General features: G+C 43.4%; 1 protein-coding gene across 4 annotated transcripts in view; it reads right to left on the bottom strand.

The window, feature by feature from the left end:
- COLEC10 (collectin subfamily member 10) overlaps positions 1-26,726 on the bottom strand; it is a 143,158-nt gene that overhangs the window by 94,526 nt on the left and 21,906 nt on the right. For 2 of the 4 annotated variants that reach the window (XM_077268220.1, XM_077268219.1), the window contains exons 2-3: positions 19,469-19,757; positions 10,339-10,508 (exon numbers count right to left, since the gene is read on the bottom strand). In XM_077268220.1, coding sequence (XP_077124335.1) covers positions 10,339-10,471 — 133 coding nt within the window. In that variant the 5' untranslated portion in view covers positions 10,472-10,508; positions 19,469-19,757. Of the gene's footprint in view, positions 1-10,338; positions 10,509-11,427; positions 11,501-19,468; positions 19,758-26,726 lie in introns of those variants that run through there. The other 2 variants (XM_077268217.1, XM_077268218.1) reach the window with 2 other exon arrangements.

The following is a 26,726-nucleotide window of genomic DNA, read 5'->3' on the forward strand; positions in this document are numbered from 1 at the left end:
GCCGCCTAATTCGGTGGTCTGCAGTGTCTCCCCCGGCGGCTGCATTCTGCCGCCCCCGGTCTGGGAGTCAGCTGGTCTCTGTGCCGACTGTCAAGCTGACCGCCGGCTCAGAGAAGCTGCAGAGCGCCGGCTCTCAACGTGTGCAGAGGTGGAGGGGAGCCCCTGCAGAGTGGCTGCGGTGGGCAGGGAGAAATCCCTGCAGCTCCGCTGGCCAGAGATCTGTCTTCCTGCTTCCTCTTGCTTCCTCTCACACAGACGCGCCGCTGGATGACGTCATCATTCAGCGGCCGGCTGTGTCGGAGGAAGGCAATGAGATGCTGCGGCAGAGCGCGAGGAGAGGTGAGAGGTGTGTGTGAATGTGTGTGTATGTGAATGTGTGTGTGTGTATGTGAATATGTGTGTGTGAATGTGTGTGAATGTGTGTTTGTGTGTGAATGTGTGTATGTGTATGTGAATGTGTGTATGTGTGTGTGAATGTGTGTATGTGTGTGTATGTGAATGTGTGTATGTGTCAATGTGTGTGTATGTGAATGTGTGTATGTGTGTGTGAATGTGTGTATGTGTGTGTGTGTGAATGTGTGTATGTGTCAATGTGTGTGTATGTGAATGTGTGTGTGAATGTGTGTATGTGTGTGTATGTGAATGTGTGTGTGAATGTGTATGTATGTGTGTGTGTGTGTGAATGTGTGTGTATGTATGTGTGTATGTATGTGTGTGTATATGTATGTGTGTGTGTGTGAATGTGTGTATGTGTGTGTGTGTGTGTGTGTATATGGGGGAGGAAAATCCAACCAATAACCTATGGTCTTTCAGTAAAAATAGCTTTATTGTGGAAGGCACGGAGACGGTGGCAACAGTGATTAGCCACCAGACAAGATACACAAAACAAAAAACAAGAAAAGGGCACTGGGAACCATACATGCCATGTTAGTAATATAAACAGTATATACACATAACTGAAGGGCCAAAGATGTATCCAGGAACATGCGAAAATTTGTAGGCATCTACATAGATATATACAGGGCTAGGTCACACACAAGTCAATGCTGTCCCAGCTCTAAAAAGAGCCCCACACGATCCACTATCTTTATTCTTTATTTATTTTTTATTTTTTTTATATAGCGCTAACATATTCCGCAGCGCTTTACATTTTGCACACATTATCATCACTGTCCCTGATGGGGCTCACAATCTAAATTCCCTATCAGTATGTCTTTGGAATGTGGGAGGAAACCGAGTGCCTGGAGGAAACCCACGCAAACACGGAGAGAACATACAAACTCTTTGCAGATGTTGTCCTTGGTGGGGTTTGAGCCCAGGACTCCAGCGCTGCAAGGCTGCAGTGCTAACCACTGCGCCACCGTGCCGCCCCCATCCACTAACAAGTACATAACAACCACATTATATTCAGATCAAAAAACGGTAACAGGAATACATTGTGTGTGTGTGTGTGTATGTGAATGTGTGTGTGTATGTGAATGTATGTGTGTATGTGTGTGTGTGTGGCTCAGTATTGGGTGTGTGTGTATCGCGCTGCAGGGGAATGTGCAGAGAAGTGAATGGTGTGTGTGTGGGGGGGGGGAGGAGAGGGCAATGATGGGGCTGACGGGGAGAGAGCAATGATGGGGATGGTGGAGGAGGAGAGGGCAATGATGGGGCTGATGGGGGGCATATGTCCTTGGGGGGGCAAAATTAATTCTTGCCCTGGGTGCCAGAAACCCTAGATACACCTCTGGGTGGACCAGTGCATTTTCGGGTTCTGGTCTATGACCCAAACTTTTCAGAAAGTTTGGTTCGGGTAGCAGGACATTAGAAAAGTAAACAAAATTGTGTATCTCGCTCTCATGATCTCCTTACCCAGAACACTGCACGGAACTTCAGCAGAAAGTCTCTGTTCGTTGTTCAGAACCGAACACTGACTGTCCGGTCTAAATGCAATTGGCAAGGAAATTTGATTTGCATTGAACCAAATGTACATTATTCTTCTCTCACGTCTGGTCACTGATGAAATCTTCACTGTGCCATCTTTGAGATCTTCTGTGAGCCAGCATTTTTTACATCTCCAGATGTGTGAGTGTGCTCATCACTACTCGTTACTCGATCGAGCATCAGCGTACTCGGGATGCTCGTTACTCGGCAAGTATTTTTTGAATGTCCGAGCATGAACATGAGTCCCCGCCTCACATGTTTGACACTTTTTAGACAGCCAATGAACATGTGGGATTGTCTGTTAAAATCCTTTCCATATTCTACAATAATACTGCTTTTATCTGACATTTGTGTAAGGTGAGATGTGGCAGTAGGTATAGTGTATGATAGGCATCTAGTCAGGGATTATTTTCATATAAATTCTAAGCCTTGTTGCTGGTTCTTTCCATGCACTTATTGACCGATTCATGGTTTTTATGGTGATCTCCACTTAGAAATTCATCAAAGCTGGCAGTGTTTCTTTTGTTACTCCAGAGTTTGTTGCTGTCAAGTACAAAAAAAAGTCAGGGCCGATTCATATCCCTTTTATATTTCAGAATAATACCGCTTTTATCTGCAATTCATCTACAGTAAGATGTGGCAGTAGAAATAGCGTATGACAGGCATCTAGTCATGGATTATTGCCTTATAAATTCTAAGCCTTGCTGCTGTTTCTTTCCATGCGCTCATTGACTGATTCATGTTTTTTACGGTGTTCTGTACTCAGAAATTCATCAAAGAAGGCAAAATTAACTGATTTAATGTGTCCACTCAGTTTCTCTCTGGCATCTGTATGTAAGAGGTAGTGGGAGACTTTACGCCACTGCAGCTGGAATTATCACTTTTGAACTCTCCAGTGCTTTTTTTCCATCTATTTCTGGGTGGTTCTTAAAGTGTATGGGATCATTGTCCTGCTGGAACACCCATGATCTATGATGCAAACCCAGCTTTCTGACCCCAGGAACTGCATTGCGACCCAAAATCTTTTGGGAATCTTCACATTCCATGATGCCTTGCACACAGCCAAGGCACCCAGGGCCATAGGCAGCAAAACAACCCCAAAGTATCTTTGAACCTCCACCATATTTGACTGTAACTACTGTGTTATTTTATTTGTAGGCCTCATTCCATTTACAGTAAACAGTAGAATTATGTGCTTTATCAAAAAACTGTATCTTGGTCTCATTGACAAGACACCTGTTGGCCCTCTAACAATAGAAAGGGCCGCATGATGGCCCTCTACAAATAGTGATGACCCTGAAAAAAAAAAGTGAGATTCAATGTGTCTGATCATGTATCACACACTCCATAGCCAGATAAGGTATTGAAAATGATACAATTACATTTACTGTTGAATGTTTTTTTCTTCATTGAAAGAAATGCAATGTGCAAAAACGCAACGTGTGAGCATAGTCTATGGTATGGAGGAGCATTTTTTTGCCTTATATGCAAGTCATTATCCTGGAAAGAATGTTTGTTAGGGCTCGAGTTCCTGCCTCTGCATAGGGGGAATCTCGAGCCATCTCTGCTGCGGTCTCCCATTCTTCTCCAGCCACAGTGGAGCCTGCTCAGCGGAGACGTCGGTCCCAGCATCTGGCTCAGGCAAATATTTTGCGTCTGGCTACTGCTGTTCTTCCATGCTCTGCCATTATAGCTAGTACTGGTCAGTGGCGAGGACTTGCTTCTGGGACTAACTCCTGCTTTCTCCCTTCTGAGCATGCCCAAAGGAAGACCTCTCATTGGAGGTCAGGGGTCACACGCTCAGGTCCTGAAGCAACTCCCATTGGTCCTCTAGGAAGGTCCTGAAGTTGCTGCAACTATAAAAGGTTCGCATGGCCGCACAGCCATGCGCTAGTATCAATCTTTGTCATGAGCTTTGCGCCAGTGTGCTCATGTATGCTTGTGGTCAGTGCCCAGCTGAAATAAGCCACTAGAATACCGGCACCTCCGGTGAGGAATTGTTTGTGTGCTTCTCTGACTGCATGACCACTGACTGCTATCAGCTCAGCAGTTAGCTGTGTACTCCTGTGAGCTTAACAGGACACAGTGATTTTCTATCACGGTGACTCTGTGAAGTAACAGAGCTCGCTTATACCGCCATATAGTGCCATTTGCTAGCAGCAGGTTCTCCTCCTGCACGGTGGACCCCGGGCTGCCAACGCACCAATAATAACATCTATATTTACTCAACAATGTTTCTTAACATATTTTCCACTTAAATCCATTTTAAGTGTGGTTTTGTGTTTAATTGTCAGTCAGTAAAAGTGGTGTAATACTCTGACAACATTGTTCTCAGCACCAACCTGGGATTCAGAGATGCTTCCAGGGATCTTCACCATGCTGTTACCATGCCATTTCAGTGCTGTTTCCATAGTTTTCGGCAATTTTTAGACTCCCACCAGATCTTCAGGGGGAGGGGGGGGGACATGAAAAATGGTCGAGTGTCCCATTCACTTCCATTAAACTCATCTCGAGCACCCAAGCAGTCCGATTTGCTCAACTCATGCAACGAGCACACAAATATTTTAGTGCTCGCTTATCACCAATCTCCAGTGCTGACTAGAACAGCACGTCATTTTATTACAAGGTGACCGATGTTGAATGGTGTATGCCAAGCCACTTTATGACATTAAGGCCTAGTCAGTGCAGGATATGTCTTAAATGCTAGGCACCAGAAGATGATAAGATGGTCGGTGAAGACTCCATCGGTGACTAGAACAAAGAAGTCAACCGGTACGAAACTGGGCAGCACAACGGGGCATGTTTGGGCTGGTGAAGTACATTGTTTTACTCCCTCCCTAGATCTTTATAATCCAGCAAAATGTCCACTGACATTCAGAAGTGGATAAAAAAATATGCTCTGGCAAGAATGTTTTTTTTTTTGTGTAAAATCTGGAGCAAATTTGATTTGCTTCAAACTGAATCATCTGGGTTAAATACTTATATATTGCGAAGAACGGCAAAATCATGTTCTCATCACATCTGTTAAAGATAAAAAGTTCAACCCCCTTTAATTTTAATATATTTTTTTAAGAATCCATAAGACCACTATTATAAATGTAACAGAGGATTTATAGAGAGAGAAAATATTTATGTAGGGTATTAATTACTACAAGAATAGGGTTATCTTCAAGAAAAGTAACTTGGGAACATCATTACATCTTGTCTTGGAAAACTAATTTTCGTATTACCTTGGGTGTCAAGCAACCTTAGTATTTGTCTATGGAGATGTTTTAGAGAGCCACCCATGAGAATCATGGGTGGCTCTCTAGAACATGAGAAACATTAAGATGCATTTCAGTTTTACTATTGATCACCGCACAACCAAAAGTCCCCATGGAGCCCAAGATGAAATGCTGATTTTTTAAAGTTCAGTACGTTTTAGTGTTATTTTACCGTAAACTTCTATTTTTACTACCATTTTGTTTTTCGGAAAGTTGGAAACATTATATAAGGTCAAGGAATATATTGGTCTGGACTCCCATCATGAAAATACGGGATAAGTTCTGAGGTATTGTTCTTCCTCGGAAATTAAATACTGAGTGCCAGTCCAACCACTTACAAAACAACATGGGAAACCTAAAACCTAAAATAACAAAGCAATGCCCTCATTATAAAACTAAGAAAACAATCCAGACACCCAGGGAACCTGCCTTTCTCGATATGCAATTGGTTCTGAGGAAGTCCTGCAGGGCATTGACTGGTATGTGAGTGGGAGCAAATGGCACTAGTATATTCACAGTTATGTGCTGGGTCCATTCGTAAAAAAACATCCCATTTATTTCCATAAATTTCTTCACAACTTTATTTCCCAGCGTAAAAGTATTGGTGGCTCAATGTATTATGGTCTCCACAGGGGATGTCATCATTGCAGAGGCAAGGAATGCATTGTAGCTGTCTTGCAGAACAAAAGAAAACTTTTAAGTGCCACCTAGTAGAGGTACATACCCCTTAAGCCAATTTCTAACCGTTTGACAAGTTTTGCAACCTGACCAGAGATATTAGCCAAGCCAAGAACTCAACTACAGATGTCGGTTTCATTCTGGTTGCCCCTCATCAATGCCGAGCAGTTTTTAGTTGACTGATTGAGACACCCTTTTTAGTTTCGATAAATTTTATCTAAATGCTTGAAGTTAAACAATTTAACAGCTGATAGCCAATTCAGACCATCATCCACAGACACCTGTTTGGGGGAACTTACCCCTCATCAGTGAAGAGCAGAATTTGTCTGTCTGAGTGGCAATGCTCAATGGGACAAAAGTGTGCAAAATTAAAGAAAAAATAAAACCTTGGAAATGACACATAGTGGAGGTAGCTGCTAAAAAAACAATGTCCAACCCTTCAAAAACCTTTAGAACATGACTACGGATAGCTAATAGCCAATTAAGACATCTGTCTACAGACAACTGTTTTGGGGGTTTTGCCCCTCATCAATGTAGAGCAGAATATGGCTGTCTAAGGCTATGTGCACACTTTGCAGTGTGCTCTGCGGGTTCTCCCGCAGCGGATTTGATAAATCTGCAGGGCAAAACCGCTGCGGTTATCCCTGCAGATTTATCGCGGTTTGTTTTGCGGTTTACGCTGCGGGTTTTACTCCTATACTATTGATGCTGCATATGCAGCAATATGCAGCATCAATAGTAATGTTAAAAATAATAAAAAATGGTTTATACTCACCCTCTGACGTCCCGATCTCCTCGGCGCTGCACGCGGCGATCTGGTTCCAAAGATGCTGTGCGAGAAGGACCTTCGTGACGTCACGATCATGTGACCGCGGCGGCATCACGGTCATGTGACCGCGACGTCACCCCAGGACCTGCTCGCACAGCAACCCTGAGACCGGCCGGCCATGTGCAGCGCTGAGAGGTGAGTATATCATTATTTTTTATTTTCATTCTTTTTTTTTAACACAAATATGGTTCCCAGGGCCTGGAGGAGAGTCTTCTCTCCTCCACCCCGGGTACCATCCACACATTATCCGCTTACTTCCCGCATCGTGGGCACAGCCCCATGCGGGAAGTAAGCGGATCAATGCATTCCTATGGGTGCAGAATCACAGCAATTCTGCACAAAGAAGTGACATGCTGCGGGTTGTAAACCGCTGCGTTTCTGCACGGTTTTTCCCGCAGCATGTGCACAGCGGATTGCTGTTTCCATAGGGTTTACATGTAAATGTAAACGCTATGGAAACTGCTGCGGACCCGCAGCTGCAAAAACGCTGCGGATCCGCGGTAAAACCCGCAAAGTGTGAACATGGCCTAAATGGGATAACATTTAGAAAAAAAACTAAAGAAGAGAAAACCTTTTAACTGCCACAAAGTAGAAGTAGCTACCCCGTAAATCAAAGTCTGTCCCATTAAGAATACTTTGAACTTGACCAAGCATAGGTGATAGCCAAGCCAGAGAGCCAATTACAGATAGCTGTTTCAGGGTACATGCCCCTCATCAGGGTTTGACTGTCTAATTGGCATTGCTCTGTGGAATAAATGAATGCAGAAAGAAAGAAAAGTGCCACCTAGTAGCGATAGCTACCCTATAAGTCAATGCCCAAGCCCATCCACAAGCAGCTGTTTCAGAGTGATTGCTTTTAGCAGTGTAAAGCTAGCTGAGTGAAATGCCCTTAATAGAGATAAAGAATAAAAAAGACTTTCTGGAGACTCAGCTCTCGAAACTCCAGACACTGTAGTTAAAGAAAGAGACATGTCATGAGCTGGGATCAGAGTCAAAGCTCAGTTCTTCTACCCCTGGGCATAGATCCAGTTTTGAATCTTATCCCTATATCAATCGTGTGATTACACCAAATGACAAACTCAGATCTATTGAATACAAGGGATGCTAGGAGCATAAAAATAATACAATAAAGTATTTTATACATATTCTATATACAGTGGGGCAAAAAAGTATTTAGTCAGTCAGCAATAGTGCAAGTTCCACCACTTAAAAAGATGAGAGGCGTCTGTAATTTACATCATAGGTAGACCTCAACTATGGGAGACAAACTGAGAAAAAAAAATACAGAAAATCACATTGTCTGTTTTTTTTATCATTTTATTTGCATATTCTGGTGGAAAATAAGTATTTGGTCAGAAACAAACAATCAAGATTTCTGGCTCTCACAGACCTGTAACTTCTTCTTTAAGAGTCTCCTCTTTCCTCCACTCATTACCTGTAGTAATGGCACCTGTTTAAACTTGTTATCAGTATAAAAAGACACCTGTGCACACCCTCAAACAGTCTGACTCCAAACTCCACTATGGTGAAGACCAAAGAGCTGTCAAAGGACACCAGAAACAAAATTGTAGCCCTGCACCAGGCTGGGAAGACTGAATCTGCAATAGCCAACCAGCTTGGAGTGAAGAAATCAACAGTGGGAGCAATAATTAGAAAATGGAAGACATACAAGACCACTGATAATCTCCCTCGATCTGGGGCTCCACGCAAAATCCCACCCCGTGGGGTCAGAATGATCACAAGAACGGTGAGCAAAAATCCCAGAACCACGCGGGGGGACCTAGTGAATGAACTGCAGAGAGCTGGGACCAATGTAACAAGGCCTACCATAAGTAACACACTACGCCACCATGGACTCAGATCCTGCAGTGCCAGACGTGTCCCACTGCTTAAGCCAGTACATGTCCAGGCCCGTCTGAAGTTTGCTAGAGAGCATTTGGATGATCCAGAGGAGTTTTGGGAGAATGTCCTATGGTCTGATGAAACCAAACTGGTACTGTTTGGTAGAAACACAACTTGTCGTGTTTGGAGGAAAAAGAATACTGAGTTGCATCCATCAAACACCATACCTACTGTAAAGCATGGTGGTGGAAACATCATGCTTTGGGGCTGTTTCTCTGCAAAGGGGCCAGGACGACTGATCCGGGTACATGAAAGAATGAATGGGGCCATGTTTCGTGAGATTTTGAGTGCAAACCTCCTTCCATCAGCAAGGGCATTGAAGATGAAACGTGGCTGGGTCTTTCAACATGACAATGATCCAAAGCACACTGCCAGGGCAACGAAGGAGTGGCTTCGTAAGAAGCATTTCAAGGTCCTGGAGTGGCCTAGCCAGTCTCCAGATCTCAACCCTATAGAAAACCTTTGGAGGGAGTTGAAAGTCCGTGTTGCCAAGCGAAAAGCCAAAAACATCACTGCTCTAGAGGAGATCTGCATGGAGGAATGGGCCAACATACCAACAACAGTGTGTGGCAACCTTGTGAAGACTTACAGAAAACGTTTGACCTCTGTCATTGCCAACAAAGGATAGATTACAAAGTATTGAGATGAAATTTTGTTTCTGACCAAATACTTATTTTCCACCATAAAATGCAAATAAAATGATAAAAAAACAGACAATGTGATTTTCTGGATTTTTTTTTCTCAGTTTGTCTCCCATAGTTGAGGTCTACCTATGATGTAAATTACAGACGCCTCTCATCTTTTTAAGTGGTGGAACTTGCACTATTGCTGACTGACTAAATACTTTTTTGCCCCACTGTATCATCTATTTTGGAATATGGGCAGCACAGTGGCTCAGTGGTTAGCACTGCAGCCTTTAGTCCTGGGTTGAAACCCCACTAAGGACAACATCTGTAAGGAGTTTGTATGTTTTCCCCTTGTTTGCGTGGGTTTCCTCCGGGTTCTCCGGTTTCCTCCCACGTTCCAAAAACATACCGATAGGGAATTTAGATTGTGAGCCCCATCGGGGACAGCTATGATAATGTGTGTAAACTGTAAAGCGCTGCGGAATGTTTTAGCGCTATATAAAAATAAAGATTATTATTATTCATTTCCACAAGCCAAGATGATCTGTTAACCCTGGCCTTAGGTACAGTGCAGCTTTCCTTATAAAGGAAATCTCTCAGCAGAATTTCACCCTCCTAAAACTATATATATGTCTTGAAAAGACAAGTCCAGCCACATTTTTAGCTAGACAGGCCATTCCTTCATTACTGAGAAATCTGAGTTTGAATTGAAACGCAAATGAGGCTGAAGTGCTCTTGGTGCTTAGAAGCACTTCCCAAGACTCTATGAGTCCGGCTTTGTTCCCCGCCCAGCACTGACTTCTCCTGCTGGACTGAGAGCTCCTTTGCTGTGTAATTTCAAGAAAAGGAGCTGTCAATTAAGCAGGAGGCGGCTCTGGGAGGGAATCAAAATTGAGTTACGGAGGCTGGAAAGAGCTAACGAGCTGAACGCACTTCACCCTTTTGTTCCTCTATTATTGAGAAATATGCTTTTGGAGCAATATGCAGACTATCTGACTGGACTTGTCTTTTCAAGAGCTACTTGACCGTATAAATAGTTTGGGTTCTGAAATCAATGTAACGGATCACATATACAGTACGCATCAGTCAAACATAAAAGTCATTATCTCACCTTTGGGTCCAGGCAGAATTGTGTGCGTTGAACAAACATCTGAAGCTGATCGGTTCTCGGACTCAGAAGGGCAGATGTCTCCCAGGAGGAACGCAAGCAATGTAACAACGCATAGAGTCACTCGACACAACATGTTTGAGACACTTCTGAGTTGTCGACTTTTGGAATGGCTGTTTGTAAGGAAGACAAGTAATTAGTGTAACCAATTATGGCTGACACATTATCTTCTAGCAGTCTGCTCAATGTCAAGAGGAATTATCTCAGCCTGACAAATGTTTATATTCATTCATCTCTGTACATGATGGAGCATTCCATGCTAAGGACACAAAGATGTGGGAAAGTTTGCTAATTACCACTCTCTGAAAGTCTTTCTTTTATTAAAAAATAAATAAATATAAATAGTAATTTGGACATAAAGTAATATGTTTTAGCCTTGGGCAGCATTAGATACCGTAAATCGTTTGTGATTCGAAGAATCTACAGTTGTTTAATGGAAGCTAACCAAAACCAACATAAAATGTCAAATCGACTATAAGCTATAAGCTGTGTGTAGGAGACGAGCTCTGCCCCACAGGTTTAGTGATAAATTCTATATTGATGTGGCTCCGACCACTGGGACACCATTGATCATCAGAAGGATCGCTTCTCAATTCAATTTCCATTGGAGAGGCGTCGTACTAAGCTTTCTCCCCATAGGGAATTAATAGAGCGTTGGTCGAGCACGTGCAAAAAACTAAGCAGTACTCCTGAGCATCTAGCAAGTGACCACTGCAGTCAATGTCTTCAGCAGTCACTGTACTACTGACATTTTAGTTCCCATTTTTGGAAATAATCAGTTTCTAAGTATATAGGATTGTAAAATTCTGGTGCTGTGCATGGAAAAAGCTTAGAGACGGATCCTGAATATGAAGTTGATAGTTAAGGTTTTCAGCATCAAAATCTTTAAAATCGACTCCATTAAAATCGATATAACAGATAAAATTTGTACAGAAACACATGGCCAATGATCACACTACCAAAGGGATCGAATTACTCCTGCACCACCCACAGACAGCAAACATTCTAAAATGTGCCTGCATGGTAAAGCACCTGCACATGATGGCGCAGCTGCAGGAATGGGAGCCGACAGTCAGACACAGCCAGACTCCACCTGCAGAGCCGGTCCCGTGTTTTGACAGGACCTGTGTGATGTCACAATCATGTGGTCAGTCATGTGATAAAGGAGTAACATGGTCTGGCGCTTAAGTACTTGTTTTCCAAAGGCTGCAGTGTTCAGTGTGTGCCTGGAGAGGAAGCACTCCAGGAAAGTGTATGCTAAAACCTGAGCCGTGTGTGTTCTGCTAGCCCTGAGCGGGAGGAATGCCGCTCCTAGAAGGACTGTGTTTTCTGCCACCATTTTGTTTTGTTTTCCTGTTTTGCCCAGAGGGCTGTATTTGCTTTGCTACACCTTGGTTTATGCTGCCTATAAAAAAAAGAAGCTCTTAAAGCCGCAGTGTACCCGTGACTACCTCCGCATGCAGCCAAGTAAGCCAATCTACCACAGGTGGTGGAGAATGCGGGAAGCGTTCCCAGCAAACACGTGGGATGGCTACAAGCCAGCTTATATGTCAGGCAAGATGGATGACCTGCTTAAAAATCTGCTACAAGCACAGCAGCAGCAGCAACTACAACACCAGCAAAAATTACAGCAGCAACAGATGGTGCAACAAGAGACCAGTAAGCCGCTTATACAATAAATGCACTAACAACAACACCAGCAACAGATTGAGTTGTTGGCAGAGGCAGTTTGTGGAAGGCCGGCAGCCCCTCCCCCAAGTCCAGGTGACAACACATACGTCTAGAATCCGGTAAGATGTGCTATGCAAAAAATGACCCCTGTGATGATGTGGAGGCATTTTTAACTGTGTTTGAGTGGGTGGCGGAGCATGAGAAGCTACCACCAGAGCAGTGGGCAGAGGTGCTGGTCCCCTATTTGGCTGGTGAGACCCAGAAAACCTATTATGATTTGGCTTAACAGGATGTGCAGGAGTAACCCAAGTTAAAACCTGAAATTTTGTCACGTGCAGGAGTGACTACGACAGCGAGAGAACAAAGGGTTCACCACTGGGCATATAATGAGGATAAACCGCCTCAGTTCCAAATGCTTGATATGCTGCATCTTGGGCAAAAGTGGTTGCAACTGGAATTCTCCACTCCAGCTCAGATGGTTGACCGGGTTGTCATGGCCAGATTAGTGCACTCCCTTCCTAGGCTGGTGCAAACCTGGGTTGCTCGGGGAGATCCCTGAAATTGGTTGGCCTAGTAGAACGGTACCAGGTGATCAAGAGGTCCCTAAGGAAGCCAAGGGGTGGTACTGGGGTACCCAGAGGGAACCTGAGCCCCAAAGGCGGGGTAGTAGAGACACCTATGGTTGGGAGTCCTAGACCCCAAGGGGTTGCTGAGGAGTTCTCAAAATCCAAAGGTAAAGACTTGCTTTGCTAGTGATGCCACTGTCTTGGACATATTGCCATGGAGAAGGATGGCCAAGATGGGGTTTGCTTCCTGCCATACCTACTGTTCTCCATCAGAGATGTCCTACAGGCCTCCATTGCTGTTTGAGCTCCTATACGGTCGGCACTCTTTAGGTCTTCTGGACATTGCAAAGGAGATCTGGGAAGCAGAAGTAACACCCCACCGAAGCATCATTGAATATGTGGCCCAGGTGCAGGACAGGATTGCGAGCATGATGCCGATTGTGAAGGAGAGTCTCCTCCAAGCACAAGAGGCCCAAACAAGGGTCTACAGTCGGTCGGCAAGACTGAGACAGTATAGCCCTGGAGACCAGGTGTTGGTGCTGATCCCCGCTGTTGAAAGTAAATTCCTGGCCAAGTAGCAAGAAACATGTTAGGTCGAGAAGTTGAGTGATGTCAACTGTAAAATCCACCAACCAGGGAGAAGAAAGCCATACCAAGTGTAAGACTTCAACCTGCTAAAACCGTGGCAAGTCAGGAATCCGGTAGAAGCAACGTGCCTAGGGGCCCATCCTGAAGCCAAGGTCGATGATGTCACAGTAGCAGAGACATTGTCGCCATTCCAGAAACAACAGTGCCATGAGCTGCTTCAGCGGAACCGAGATCTGTTTTCAGAGTTACCAGGATGTACGCAGGATGGTGCACGAAATCCTGACTGAACAGCATATGAGGGTGAACCAAAGTCCATATCGGAATCCTGAAGCTCGCCGCGAGGTGATCTTCAAGGAGGTGAAGATCAAGGAGTCAAAGAGCGGCTGGTCTATCCCTATTGTCCTGGAGCTGAAGCCGGATGGGGAGTGCCGCTTCCATAATGATTACAGGAAGCTTAATGAGGTGTCCAAGTTTGACGCGTATCCGATGCCCCTGGTTGATGAGCGCTTTGAGAGGCTAGGGTCAGCCAGATACATCACCACCATGGGTCTAACAAAAGAGTACTGGCAAATTCTCCTGTGTCCAAGTGCCAAGGAGAAGATGGCCCTGTGTATACCTGATGGATGCTTTCAGTATACCTGGATGCCGATCGGACTACAAGAAGCCCCAGCTACCTTCCAGAAGGCTATGGACAGGATACTACTCCCTCACAAGAAGTACACTGCCACTTACTTGGATGACATCATGATCTTCAACCCAGATTGGGGAAGTCACCTGCAGAAGGTCCAGGTGGTTCTGGATGCACTGAGGTAGGCAGAGTTTAGTATAAACCCAAAAAGTGTGCCCTTGGAAAAGAAGAGGCAGAGTACTTGGGCTACCTCATTGGAAGAGGCAAGATAAAACCGCAAATAGACAAAGTAGAGGCAATCCAAAAGTGGCTGCAGCCGGTCTCCAAAAAGCAGGTTAGAGCGTTTCTGGGAATTGTGGGATATTATCGGCGATTTATCCCGAATTTTGCCATGATAGCCACATCCCTGACGGATCTGCTCAAGGGTACAAGGATGTCGATGGTCAAGTGGTCCTCTGAAGCAGAGATGGCACTCCAGGAGATGAAGCTCGCCCTGTGCAGACAGCCAGTCTCCAGGTTTCACTAAGGAGTTTGTGTTCCAGACGGACACCTCTGACGTCGCGGTGGGAGCCATGTTGTCCTAGGTGATAGATGTGGAGCACAGGGCAGGTAAGCTGCATGGAAATGCAGATGCCCTTTCCAGAGTCCCCTGCTGAAGGTGCCAAAACCCCTGGATTTGGGCAGGGGGGGTAAATATGTGACAATGTCACTGGTAAAGTACGGGAGATATACTATGTGTTACGGAACTGCAACAGCACTAGAGTAGAAAGGGAAAACTGACCCTGCACTATGCCTAGGCTGATACCCTACGATGGAGTGGGCAACCCATTCCTTGCGAATAGACGCACCGACGATCCTAGGATGAAGACAAAAAGAGAAATGATCCAGCTGGAGGTGGAGGCAGTCTAGACTTTGTGAGACTTTATTAGACAACTAAAGCAATAAATAGTTCTTCAAAAAGAAAAATCTTTACATAGCAAACACCTGGCACACCAGTGAGGAGGATCAACGCGTTTCAACTATGAAGTCTTACTCATGATCTGACGATCTTAGGATAATCTCAAGTGAAAACCTATAGATAGGGGAAAGGGGGTCCCTAAAAGATCTAAAGACTGGGTACAAAAATGAGTCACCTCCTAATAGAAAACACATAGAAGGCTGTAGAAACCAACTGAAAACGGAAACTAAGACTAGCAGAGCCAGTGGTCACAGTACTGCACAAATTACACACACAGAAGACAAAGCAAAGCACCAAGCCAGAACTAAAGCTGATTAACACTGTTGTCCAGAAAGAACTGGGAGGCAGGTGCTGGTTAATAAAGAGTGATACAATCACCTGACCCAAGACAAACCCAGCACCAAAGGAAAAAGACCAGCAGCCATAACACCACAAGAAAATGACGGATGGTCACAAACTAAACAGATTCTAACACTACACTCAATGGCGTTAGTGATATAAAGCCAGAGTATTTTCCTCTACCACACTAAAGTGTCCACTTTATCTCCACCTGCAGAGCCAGCCACCATGTCCTGACAGGACCTGTGTGATGTCACAATCATGTGATCAGTCACATGATCTGGGGCTTAAGTACATGGCTTCCAAAGGCCACAGTGTTTAGTGTGTGCCTGGTGAGGATTCACTCCAGGAAAGTGTTTATGCATGTTTTGTATGCTAAAACCTGAACCTTGTGTGTTCTGCTTGCGGTGAAAGGGAGGAACTCTGCTCTCAGAAGGACTGATTTTTCTGCCACAATTGTTTTGTTTTCCTGTTTTTGCCCAGAGGGCTGTATTTGCTTTACTGCACCTTGACTTATTCTGCCTATCATAAGCCAAAGGAAGCTCTTAAAGCCGCAGTGTACCCTTGTCTACCTTTGTGTGCAGCCAAGTGAGCTGATAGACCACAATATATATATATATATATATATATATATATATATATATATAGTATATATTCAGTATATATATTTATGTATCATAACTTGCACTGATTACGGGCAATACCACGAAACACCGCATCTGTAAATTGAGATTCTGGTTTGGATTTTATAAGTCATATAGCAAGGTTTGCTAAAGAAACAATAGTGACTTTTAGGATTGCTAAGTCCAATAGATGGTGCTAGAGTTCTAATCCTCTTTCTCATTGAGATAATCCAGAATAACATCCCTCAGAACCCCTTCAAATATTTTACCAACAACAGAGGTTAAACTATAAGTTCCAGGTTCACTTTTAGAGCCCTTTTTGAATATTGATACCACATTTGCTATGCGCCAGTCCTGTGGAACAGACCCCGTCGCTATAGAGTCCCTAAATATAAGAAATAATGGTTTGTCTATTACATTACTTAGTTCTCTTAGTACTCATGGGTGTATGCCATCCGGACAGGGAGATTTATCTATTTTAATCTTATTTAGCCGGTTTCGTACGGTGAACCTTTATATAGTGTTTTATTTATCTCTCGGCATTTCACCTAGCATTTTATTTTCCACCGTGAATACCGTGAAGAAGGAAGTGTTTAATATACAGCTCTGGCAAAAATTGAGAGACCACCACATCAAAACCCTTTCATGGGCAGCCCAATCTCCAGACCTGAACCCCATTGAAAACCTCTGGAATGTAATCAAGAGGATGATGGACAGTCACAAGCCATCAAAGAACTGCTTAAATTTTTGCGCCAGAAGCAGTGTGAAAGGCTGGTGGAAAGCATGCCAAGACGCATGAAAGCTGTGATTACAAATCAAGGTTATTCCACAAAATATAGATTTCTCAACTCTTCCTGACATAAAACATCAGTATTGTTGTTTCTAAATGATTATGAACTTGTTTTCTTTCCATTATTTGAGGTCTGAAAGCACTGTTTTTTAATTTTGACCATTTCTCCTTTTCAGAAAAAAATACAAAATTTATTGCTTGTAAATTTGGAGACATGTTGTCAGAAGTTTATAGAATAAATGAACAAATTACATTTTACTCAAAAATATACCTATAAAGAGAAAAATCAGACAAACTGAACATTTTGCAGTGGTCTCTTCATTTTTGCCAGAGCTGTATTAGCTTTTTCCTCGTCATCTACAACCATTCTTTCCTCACAATTTCTTAAGGTTCTACACTTTCACTTATGATTCTTTTACTATTGTTATAGTTGAAGAACAGTTTGGGATTAGTTTTACTCTCCTTAGCAATGTGCTCCTCTGTTTCCTTTTTGGCAGCTTTAGTTAGTTTTTTAGATAAAGTATTTTTCTCCCTATAGTTTTTTAGAGCTTCAATGGTGCCATCCTGCTTTAGTAGTGCAAATGCTTTCTTTTTACTGTTAATTGCCCCTCTTACTTCTTTGTTTAGCCACATTGGGTTTTTCCTATTTCTAGTCCTTTTATTCCCACAAGGTATAAACCGCTTACAGTGCCTATTTAGGATGTTCTTAAACATTTCCCATTTATTATCTGTATTCTTATTTCTGAGGATATTGTCCCAGTCTACCAGATTAAGGGCATCTCTAAGCTGGTCAAACTTTGCCTTCCTAAAGTTCAGTGTTTTTGTGACTCCCTGACAAGTCCCCCTAGCGAAAGACAAGTAAAACTGTACAATATTGTGGTCGCTATTTCCTAGATGCCCGACCACCTGCAGATTTGCTATTCTGTCAGGTCTTGTAGATAGTATTAGGTCTAAAAGTGCTGCTCCTCTGGTTGAATTCTGCACCAATTGTCAAAGATAATTTTTCTTGGTTATTAGCAGAAACCTGTTACCTTTATGGGTTTTGCAGGTCTCTGTTTCCCAGTTAATATCCGGGTAGTTAAAGTCCCCCATAACCAGGACCTCATTATGGGTTACAGCTTCATCTATCTGTAGCAGTAGACTTTCCATGATTTCTGTTATATTTGGGGGTTTGTAACAGAAGTTTGTTATTGTTATTGTAAGTTGTTCAATAAAAGGAAGTTTTAGGCTGTGTGCACACGTTCAGGATTTTTAGCGTTTTTTTCTCTATAAAAATGCGATAAAACCGCTAAAAAGTGCTTACATTATTATTAGAATGCATTCCGCATTTTTTGTGCACATGCTGCGTTTTTCCGTGGCTGAATCGCATTCTGGAAAAAAACACAGCATGTTCATTCTTTGTGCGGAATCGCGGGGATTCCGCACACACAGGAATGCATTGATCCGCTTACTTTCCGCATGTGGCTGTGCACACCATGCGGGAAGTAAGAGGATCATGTGCGGTTGGTACCCGGGTGTGGAGGAGAGGAGACTCTCCTCCAGGGACTGGGCACCATATACCTGTAAAAAAAAGAAAAGAATTAAAATAAGAAATCGTGATATTCTCACCTTCCGGCGGCCCCTGCAGCCTTCCCGCTCCTCGCGATGCTCTCGTTCCCAGTATTGCCTCGCGGCATTAACCTGTGATGACATAGCAGTCTCGCGTGATGCTAAGTCATCTGGGGTCATTGCCGAGAGGCATTACTGGGAACTGGAGCATCGCAAGGAGCGGGAAGGCTGCAGGGGCCGCCGGAAGGTGAGAATATCACGATTTCTTATTATTTTTAACATTATATCTTTTTACTATTGATGCTGCATAGGCAGCATCAATAGTAAAAAGTTGGTCACACTTTGACCAACCTGAAGCTCCGGGAAAAAAAGCGAAAATTCCGCAAAAAAAAACGCATGCAGAAAAAGTCCGGTTTTGTGCAGGAAATTTCTGCAAAGAATCCTGAAGTGTGCACATAGCCTTAAAGTTTTTCTATTGCGGAGGTTGAAAATGTTGGTTATTTGCAAGTTCAGCAATTGACTAAGAGAATACATAAGACACTTTGTGACCTTACAGTACAATTTCTTAAAACTGAATTAGAGTGTGATCTTAATGTATCTGTGATGTGATCGCTGTAATAAATCCTAAATTAGTGACTGGTGACATCATTTTCTAGTAATCAGTCTTAAAACACAACCAAATCCCCTGTGCTTACTTGTATCTAGTGCTCAGTGCCTCTTTCCAACAGAAAGTTTAGATACTTTCATGTTACTTTCCATTGGGGCTCATTTCCACTTGCGATGAAAACGGACGAGTGCAATCCGATAAAAAATTGGATTGCACACGGACCAATGTTATTCAATAGGTGTCTTTTCATTTGCGATTTTTTTCTCAGCCGAAATCGGACTGAGAAAAAAATCGCAGCATGCTGCTTATTGCTGTGAGTCTCGGACGAGACTCGCCAATGCAAGTCAATGGGTGCGAGAAAAAAAACGCATGGAATACGGACCATCCGTATTCCGTCCGTTTTTTATGGATACATTACCATTCTGTGGCATAGAACACTGTAAATGGTCCTGTAAATGACTGGATCAAAATAGTTGCAGAGAAAAAAAAACTGATTACATACGGATGTCATACGGTTGTAAATCGCATTGCACTCGCATAACACTCGCATGACAATCGCATACGTTACATCCGTTTTTTTCGGTACAGATTACGGACCGTTTTTTCTCTTGCAAGTGGAAATGAGCCCTTAGACAGAGGCGTATACATAAGTATATGGTAATTAGGCTGCTCCATTACGAGCTTCTGAATTTAACACACTGGTGAATGAACACATTAAATACAGTATATATGACTTGGATAAAAAAGACGTTTACGTTTGTGCAATCCTTCTTACAGATCCCACAATTACTCCTTTTGTCTATTGCTTCTGCTGCATTTATTGTCTTGTAAGTACCAACAAGTCCTTTATCTTAATCATGCACTATGGAGTTTCAGTTGCCATGTTGCAAATATTCACGGTAGGCAAGCTATAAAACAATGGCAAAAATGAGAGAAAGTTCCAACTCCTATAGTGCTGGCTGAATGCTGATAAAGAGGAAGTGGATGACAAGCTTCGGAGCATGAGAATCCAGGCTGTTCTTGGACAAGTATGTGTTGTTTTACCTAGTTGTGGTAAATGAGAGACATAAAATAACGCATTAACAACAGGTTAATAAGTTTGTTTGTCATCTTTTGAGTATGGAACATGATTCTCGGACCAAGGGAGCATCTTCTGATCCTTAATAAACAGCCTTATATTCATATACTAGATTGTGGCCCGATTCTAACGCGTCGGGTATTCTAGTATATGCATGTCCCCGTAGTATATGGACAATGATGATTCCAGAATTCGCGGCAGACTGTGCCCGTCGCTGATTGGTCGAGGCAACCTTTATGACATCATCGTCGCCATGGCAACCATTATGACATCTACGTCGATACTGTGCCCGTCGCTGATTGGTCGAGGCCTGGCGGCCTCGATCAATCAGAGACGTGGGTTTTCCATTATGACATCATCGTCGCCATGCTGTGCCCGTCGCTGATTGGTCGAGGCCGCCAGGCCTTCGACCAATCAGAGACGCGGGATTTCCAGGACAGACAGACAGACAGAGACAGAAAGACAGACAGACAGACAGACAGACGGAAAAACCCTTAGACAATTATATATATAGATAAGGCTGTAAAGTTTAGGTTAGGAAAATTCATGGTCGGTCATACAAGCAAAATGAAATATGGCCTTACTCTGTTTTTTTTGTGAAAAGACAGGTACCCTTTCGGTTACATTCATACATCTATTTTTCTCGTTCATGTGCTGCTGACCAATGAAGTTTAAGGGAATCATACCAACACGTTTTTTTTTTTTTAATGGATCCATGTGTCCATTTTGTCCAACAACATGGTGCAAGTCCTATTGTCATCCGTATGTCCAGATCAGAGATGACAATAGGAAAAAAATGATACATTGCTAAGTGTAAATGGAAATGGGAAAAATTCAAGACACTTTACAGAACAGAAAAGAATGGATGTAAAAGGAATGCAAGTGGGAAAAAACTGTTTTTGATGGATGTAAATCTTGGAAACAAATGTGTGAATGCAGCATAAAATAAATGTGATCTATGATAAACAGCTAAATATAAAATAGTATGAAAAAAAAAATTGTTGCCAAAAATATTTTTAGATGCATTTTTTTTTTGACATCTATCCAAAGTTGACACCCATGATTTGTTTTCATATCCTTCAATGCATTTGATATAAAATATCCTACAATTAGCACATTAGCTTTTCAGTTTGTACAGTAAGAACTCCGGTCGCTCAGCACAGATCCGGCACATGTTTTCATTTCAGAACACGAATACATTCCTTTGCCGCAGCTGTTTACATTACTTATCTCAGAAATGTTGTTTTTTTTCCTCTTCTTGTGAGGCTTAAATTAATCCATAATAATGAATAATCCCAACTAGCAGTTTCACAATAAAAAGTAATTAAAAAATATTATTGCAATACTTTAAAGAAATACATTTCCAAGAAACAACACTTTGCTTAATTAATCCCAGATCAGATGGAAACAGAAACTAAAATTAATATTAACAAATTATAAATATAAATTTGCAGATACGTGTTTCGGAGTGTTGCCCCTTCTCAGTGTAAAGCAGGAGATCTCATTCCGGTATGGCACAATGCACAAGGAGAAATGTTCCCCCTTAGACCTCCAGTCCGAGGCCTCTCACTTTGTCAGCTCTCCTGCTTTGCACTGATGAGAGGCAAACACCCCGAATCACATGTATGCAAATGGAGTTTCTGGTTTGGCTTGTTACCTTAAGTCATGTGTCAAGGATCATTAAAGTGAACCTTTCAGCAGGATTTAGCTAAGTAAACTACATACACTGCCTGGTTACCGCTGTTATCCTGATTAAAATGATACTTGGGGTGAAGAAATCAGTCTTGTGGTTCTTGTGTAATCAGTGTTAGAAGTTTTCAGCTAATGATATGCCGTGCTCCGGAGAAGGACTGTAGGCAGAGTCTAATCTTGGTGTTCTAAGCCAGAGAAACCAAGGAAAGACTTATCCACACATTGCCCCGAAACTCAAACATGTTCCTCACCATAGAAACAGAATGTTCGTGCTTTGGGGTGGTCTGTAGGCAGGTCATTTCTTGGTTTCTCTGGCTTAGAGCAGGAAGATAAGACTCTGCCTACAGTCCCGCCCCGGAGCACAGGCATATCATTAACTGAAAACTTCTAACATTGATTACACAAGAACAGCAAGACAAATTTCTTCACCTCAAGTATCATTTTAATCAGAAAAACAGCGGCAACCTGACAATACCTGTAGATTACTTAGCAAAATCCTGCTGACAAACTCACTTTAAAGGGTCTATAATGACTTTTCGGCTTCTTCTTTGCAGGTAACCTAGATCAGGGGTGTCAAACTGCATTCCTCGAGGGCCTCAAACCATGCGTGTTTTCAAGATTTCCTTAGCATTGCACAAGGAGCAGGAATCATTATCTGTGCAGGTGGTTAAATTATCACCTGTGCAATACAAGGAAATCCTGAAAACATGACCAGTTTGCGGCCCTCGAGGAATGCAGTTTGACACCCCTGACCTAGATGATCCTGCAGCCGATCTTAGAAATTACTGTTCTGCTCCATTTCACTCTTAACTATAGGTCGTAGGTCCGAAATAAAGCATGAATCAAGGAAAAGCCTGATACTGATACTTCTTTGAGATTTTGGTGACGCCAATGCACTGTGCCATTCAACATCAAAAGAACAAATAAGACATTGTGACTGCCTGCCTTAGATAAAGGAAACTGTGCTCCGAAGCACCCTTTAGGCCATGTTCACACACTGCGGGTTCCTCTGCGGGTTAATCCTGCAGCGGAATTGAAAATCTGCAGGGCAAAACTGCTGTGGTTATCCCTGCAGATTTATCGCGGTTTGTTCTGCGGTTTCCGCTGCGGGATTACTGCTGTACTATTGATGCTGCATATGCAGCAATATGCAGCATCAATAGTAATGTAAAAAATAATAAAAATTGGCTATACTCACCCTCTGACGTCGCGATCTCCCCGGCGCTGCAAGCGGCTGTGCCGACAAGGACCTTCGTGACGTCACGGTCATGTGACCGCGGCGTCATCACGGTCATGTGACCGCGACGTCACCACAGGTCCTGTTCGGCACAGCAACTGAGACCGGACGCCGCGGGCAGCGCTGAGAGGTGAGTATAGCTTCATTTTTTATTTTAATTCTTTTTTTTACACTATTTTATGGTTCCCAGGGCCTGGAGGAGAGTCTCCTCTCCTCCACCCCGGGTACCACCCGCACATTATCCGCTTACTTCCCGCAACATGGGCACAGCCCCATGCGGGAAGTAAGCGGTTCAATGCATTCCTATGGGTGCAGAATCGCAGCGATTCTGCACAAAGAAGTGACATGCTGCGGGTTGTAAACCGCTGCGTTTCTGCGCGGTTTTTCCCGCAGCATGTGCACTGCGGTTTGCGGTTTCCATAGGGTTTACATGTTAATGTAAACGCTTTGGAAACTGCTGCGGACCCGCAGCATCAAAATCGCGGCGGTTCCGCGGTAAAAACCGCAGCGTGTGAACATGGCCTTATACAGAGCACCCGAAGAGATAGGAAATTCGATTTGCAGGACTCCGGACCATCTGCCAGGACAGACAGCAAACATGCATATCTCTTGGCATTCTAGGCTCCGCTTTTGATTAGCCGAGTTGGCGCTACATCATGTCATGTTGCAGTGATGACTTCACGCCAGTCTAGTTAATCAAAAGAAGAGCTGGGAATGTTTATTGTTAAGGAGCCAGGCCCCAAATGCAAAATCAACAACAACAACAGTGCTCCCAACTATCACTGATCTTTATTAGTTTTGGTCTTCCCTTACAAGCTAAATGGACTCTTTGAAGTAATTATTTTAAAAAGGTTTGGTTCCGGACCTCATTCAAATGAAAGGGGGTGGGGCCTGAGCATTGGGTGTTTCCCATGCTGTCATCTCGGTGACAGACACCGGCTCTGATCGTCGATAGCCTATCAAGTTACCGCCGGTCACAGTGCAATTCCCACACTGTCATACATAATAATTATTTTATTTATATAGCGCCAACATATTCCGCAGCGCTTTACAACTTATAGAGGGGACTTGTACTGACAATAGACATTACAGCATAACAGAAATCACAGTTCAAAACAGATACCAGGAGGAATGAGGGCCCTGCTGCTCGCAAGCTTACAAACTATGAGGAAAAGGGGAGACACGAGAGGTGGATGGTAACAATTGCTTTAGTTGTTCGGACCAGCCATAGTGTAAGGCTCGGGTGTTCATGTAAAGCTGCATGAACCAGTTAACTGCCTAAGTATGTAACAGTACAGACACAGAGGGCTATTAACTGTATAAAGTGTATGAGAACATGATGCAAGGAACCTGATAATGTTTTTTTTTTAATAGGCCACACAGGGATAGTTAGGTTAATGCGTTGAGGCGGTAGGTACATATGACAGCATGTGAGTCAGCAGCTGTGACTGGTGGTAAGAAGATTACCGAGAGTCACAGGTGTCGGCTGATGAGAGTACTACTCTCATCATCATACGCCTGGTCTTGCTGGGCAATAAATAAATATTAAAAAAAAAAATGGCATGGGAACCCATCAGCTTATTCTGGCTGTGTCTTTATTACAATAAGACTATGAGGTTAGTAATGGGGGTGTCTTAAAGATACCTCTCCATTACTAACCTGTGAGCTTGATATCAGCTGACATTACAAAGCTTACATCAACCCAACAAATATTACCCCTCTTGCCACCACACAAAGGAAATTAAGAAGAGTGGAGACTAAGCGCCAGAATTGGTGCATCTTATGGATGAGCCATTTCTAGGGCGGCTTAGAGCTCATGATCTTAGTCTGGAAGGGGGTCAATATCCATGGACCTTTCTTAGGTAAATAATATCCGCCTGCAGCTATCTGTTTAGCCTTTGCTGGTTATTGGGGAGTCCACGTCATTTTTTTTGAGGGAACAAGTCTACCCTATAATAACCAGTAAAGGCTAAGCAAATGGCTGTGAGCTGATATTAATAGCCTGGGAACCTTTATGGATTATGGTCCATTCCCAGAATATTAATATTATTCCTCAGCCCGCCGGCTTTATCTTAGCTGGTTATTAAAAATTGGGGGGACTCCATGTATTTTTTACATTTATTTTTTATTTAGTTAAATTAGTAAGAAATAAATAGAAAAAATGTTGTGGGTTATCTTGGTTGGTTATCAAAAAAGGGTCCAAAGCTGGCATCAATGATGCAACCGTTCCCAGTCCAGCCGATTCACACTGAGCAGAGCGTGAAAGCGCTACCTGCCTGTGACATCATTGAGGTTACCTCCAGTAACAGGCAGAGCTTCATTCTCTGCTCTGTGTGGAGAGCGGTCTCAACACTGATGTGACTGTTCTTCAAACCATCCGGATCATCGTGGGAGGTGTTTTTTATTTTTAATTTTTTTAAGTAAATGGGTAAAAAAGGGTAGGAAGTTTTTATTTCAAATAAAGGACTTTATTATTGATGTGTCTTTATTACAACCTGACTATGGGGTTTGTAATAGGGGCATCTTATTGACGCCTCTTCATTACTAACCTGTGGGCTTGATGTCAGCGGCTATATGGCCGGGATCACACATATGCGAGATACGGCCAAGTCTCGCAGGAGAAAACCCAGCTCTGGTGCCGGTACTCCGGCGCGGAGTGTGCAGCCGCACAGCAATACATGGAGCTGCACGCTCCGCTCTGGAGTGCTGGCACTAGAGCTGGGTTTTCACCTGCGAGACTCTGCCATATCTCGCGTATGTGTGATGCAGACCTAAAACAGCAGACATCAACTCCACAAATATTTCCCCACTTGCCACCGCACCAGGGCAAGTGGGAAGAGCAAGGCAAAGTGCCAGAATTGGCGCATCGAATAGATGCATCTTTTCTGAGGCTGTTATTTTTAGGCTGATTGGGGCTGATATCCAAGGCCCCTTACCAGTCTGAGAATACCAGCCCCCAGCTGTCTGCTTTAGTTTGGCTGGTTGTCAAAAATAGAGGGGACCCTACACCCTTTTTTTGTAATTATTTATTTAAATAATGTTAAAAAACGGCTTGGGAACCCCTCTATTATTGATAAGCAGCCAAGATAATGCTGATAGCTGAGGGCTGCAGCCCGCAGATGTCAGTATTGCTTGCGTTGGATGTCGAAAAAAGAAGGTGACCCCAAGACATTTTTTAAATTGCACAGGCGCTGGCTAATGAATGCTCTCAACATTGTACGCCTGCTGTCACTGCTATCAGAGAGAGCAAGCTTATGATGATGAGAGTAGTAACCTTTTTACTGCCGGTCAAAGCTGCTGGCTCACATGCTGTCATCTGTTTTACACCATGGGAACCGCAACACTCTGACTGGCGGTAACTTGGAAGAATACCGCTGATCAGAGCTGTATGTGCTTCTTGCGCTGTCACACAGATGTGTTTGGAGTCTGTGCACAGACACTAAGTGTTCGGTATGGACCCCGAACTTCACCGTTTGGGTACGGTCATTAATTCTGAAGAGCATTTAAGCATTAGACTCGGCCCTACTAGTAGCGTTTGGGCATATGCCTCTAAAGTGTGTGTATATCCTTACTGGGAATCACAATGGTGCAACACTGTGAGCAGAGCACTGCAGGTGTGCAAGTTACCTGCTAGTGAGTGTCCAGCCTAGGGAAAATTTGTCAAAGACCCCAAATGTGATCCTGAGAAACTTTGAAGCTGTAACACAATTGGTTTAGCCATAGGTATAACATAGAGAGTGGGACCCAATTTATCATGGGTCTTTAATAGTTTTGGTCTTATCAATTAAATGACAAAACCCATTTGGACTTAGTTTCCAGGACCCCGCTGTAACTGCAAACTCTATACCCACTATAGTTATGCCCCTGGACCTAATAGGCAGGAGACCAAAGCCCGATGATGACTCTACAGAGTGGAAGTCTAGCAGGTGGGAAAGATAGGCTCCTCACTTGGTGCCTGAGGAGGCTAAGCCGAGTACTGATGAAGTCCCTTTGGTTAGATCCCCAT

This window comes from Ranitomeya variabilis, chromosome 6 (genome assembly GCF_051348905.1).
Source record: "Ranitomeya variabilis isolate aRanVar5 chromosome 6, aRanVar5.hap1, whole genome shotgun sequence".
NCBI lineage: Eukaryota > Metazoa > Chordata > Amphibia > Anura > Dendrobatidae > Ranitomeya > Ranitomeya variabilis.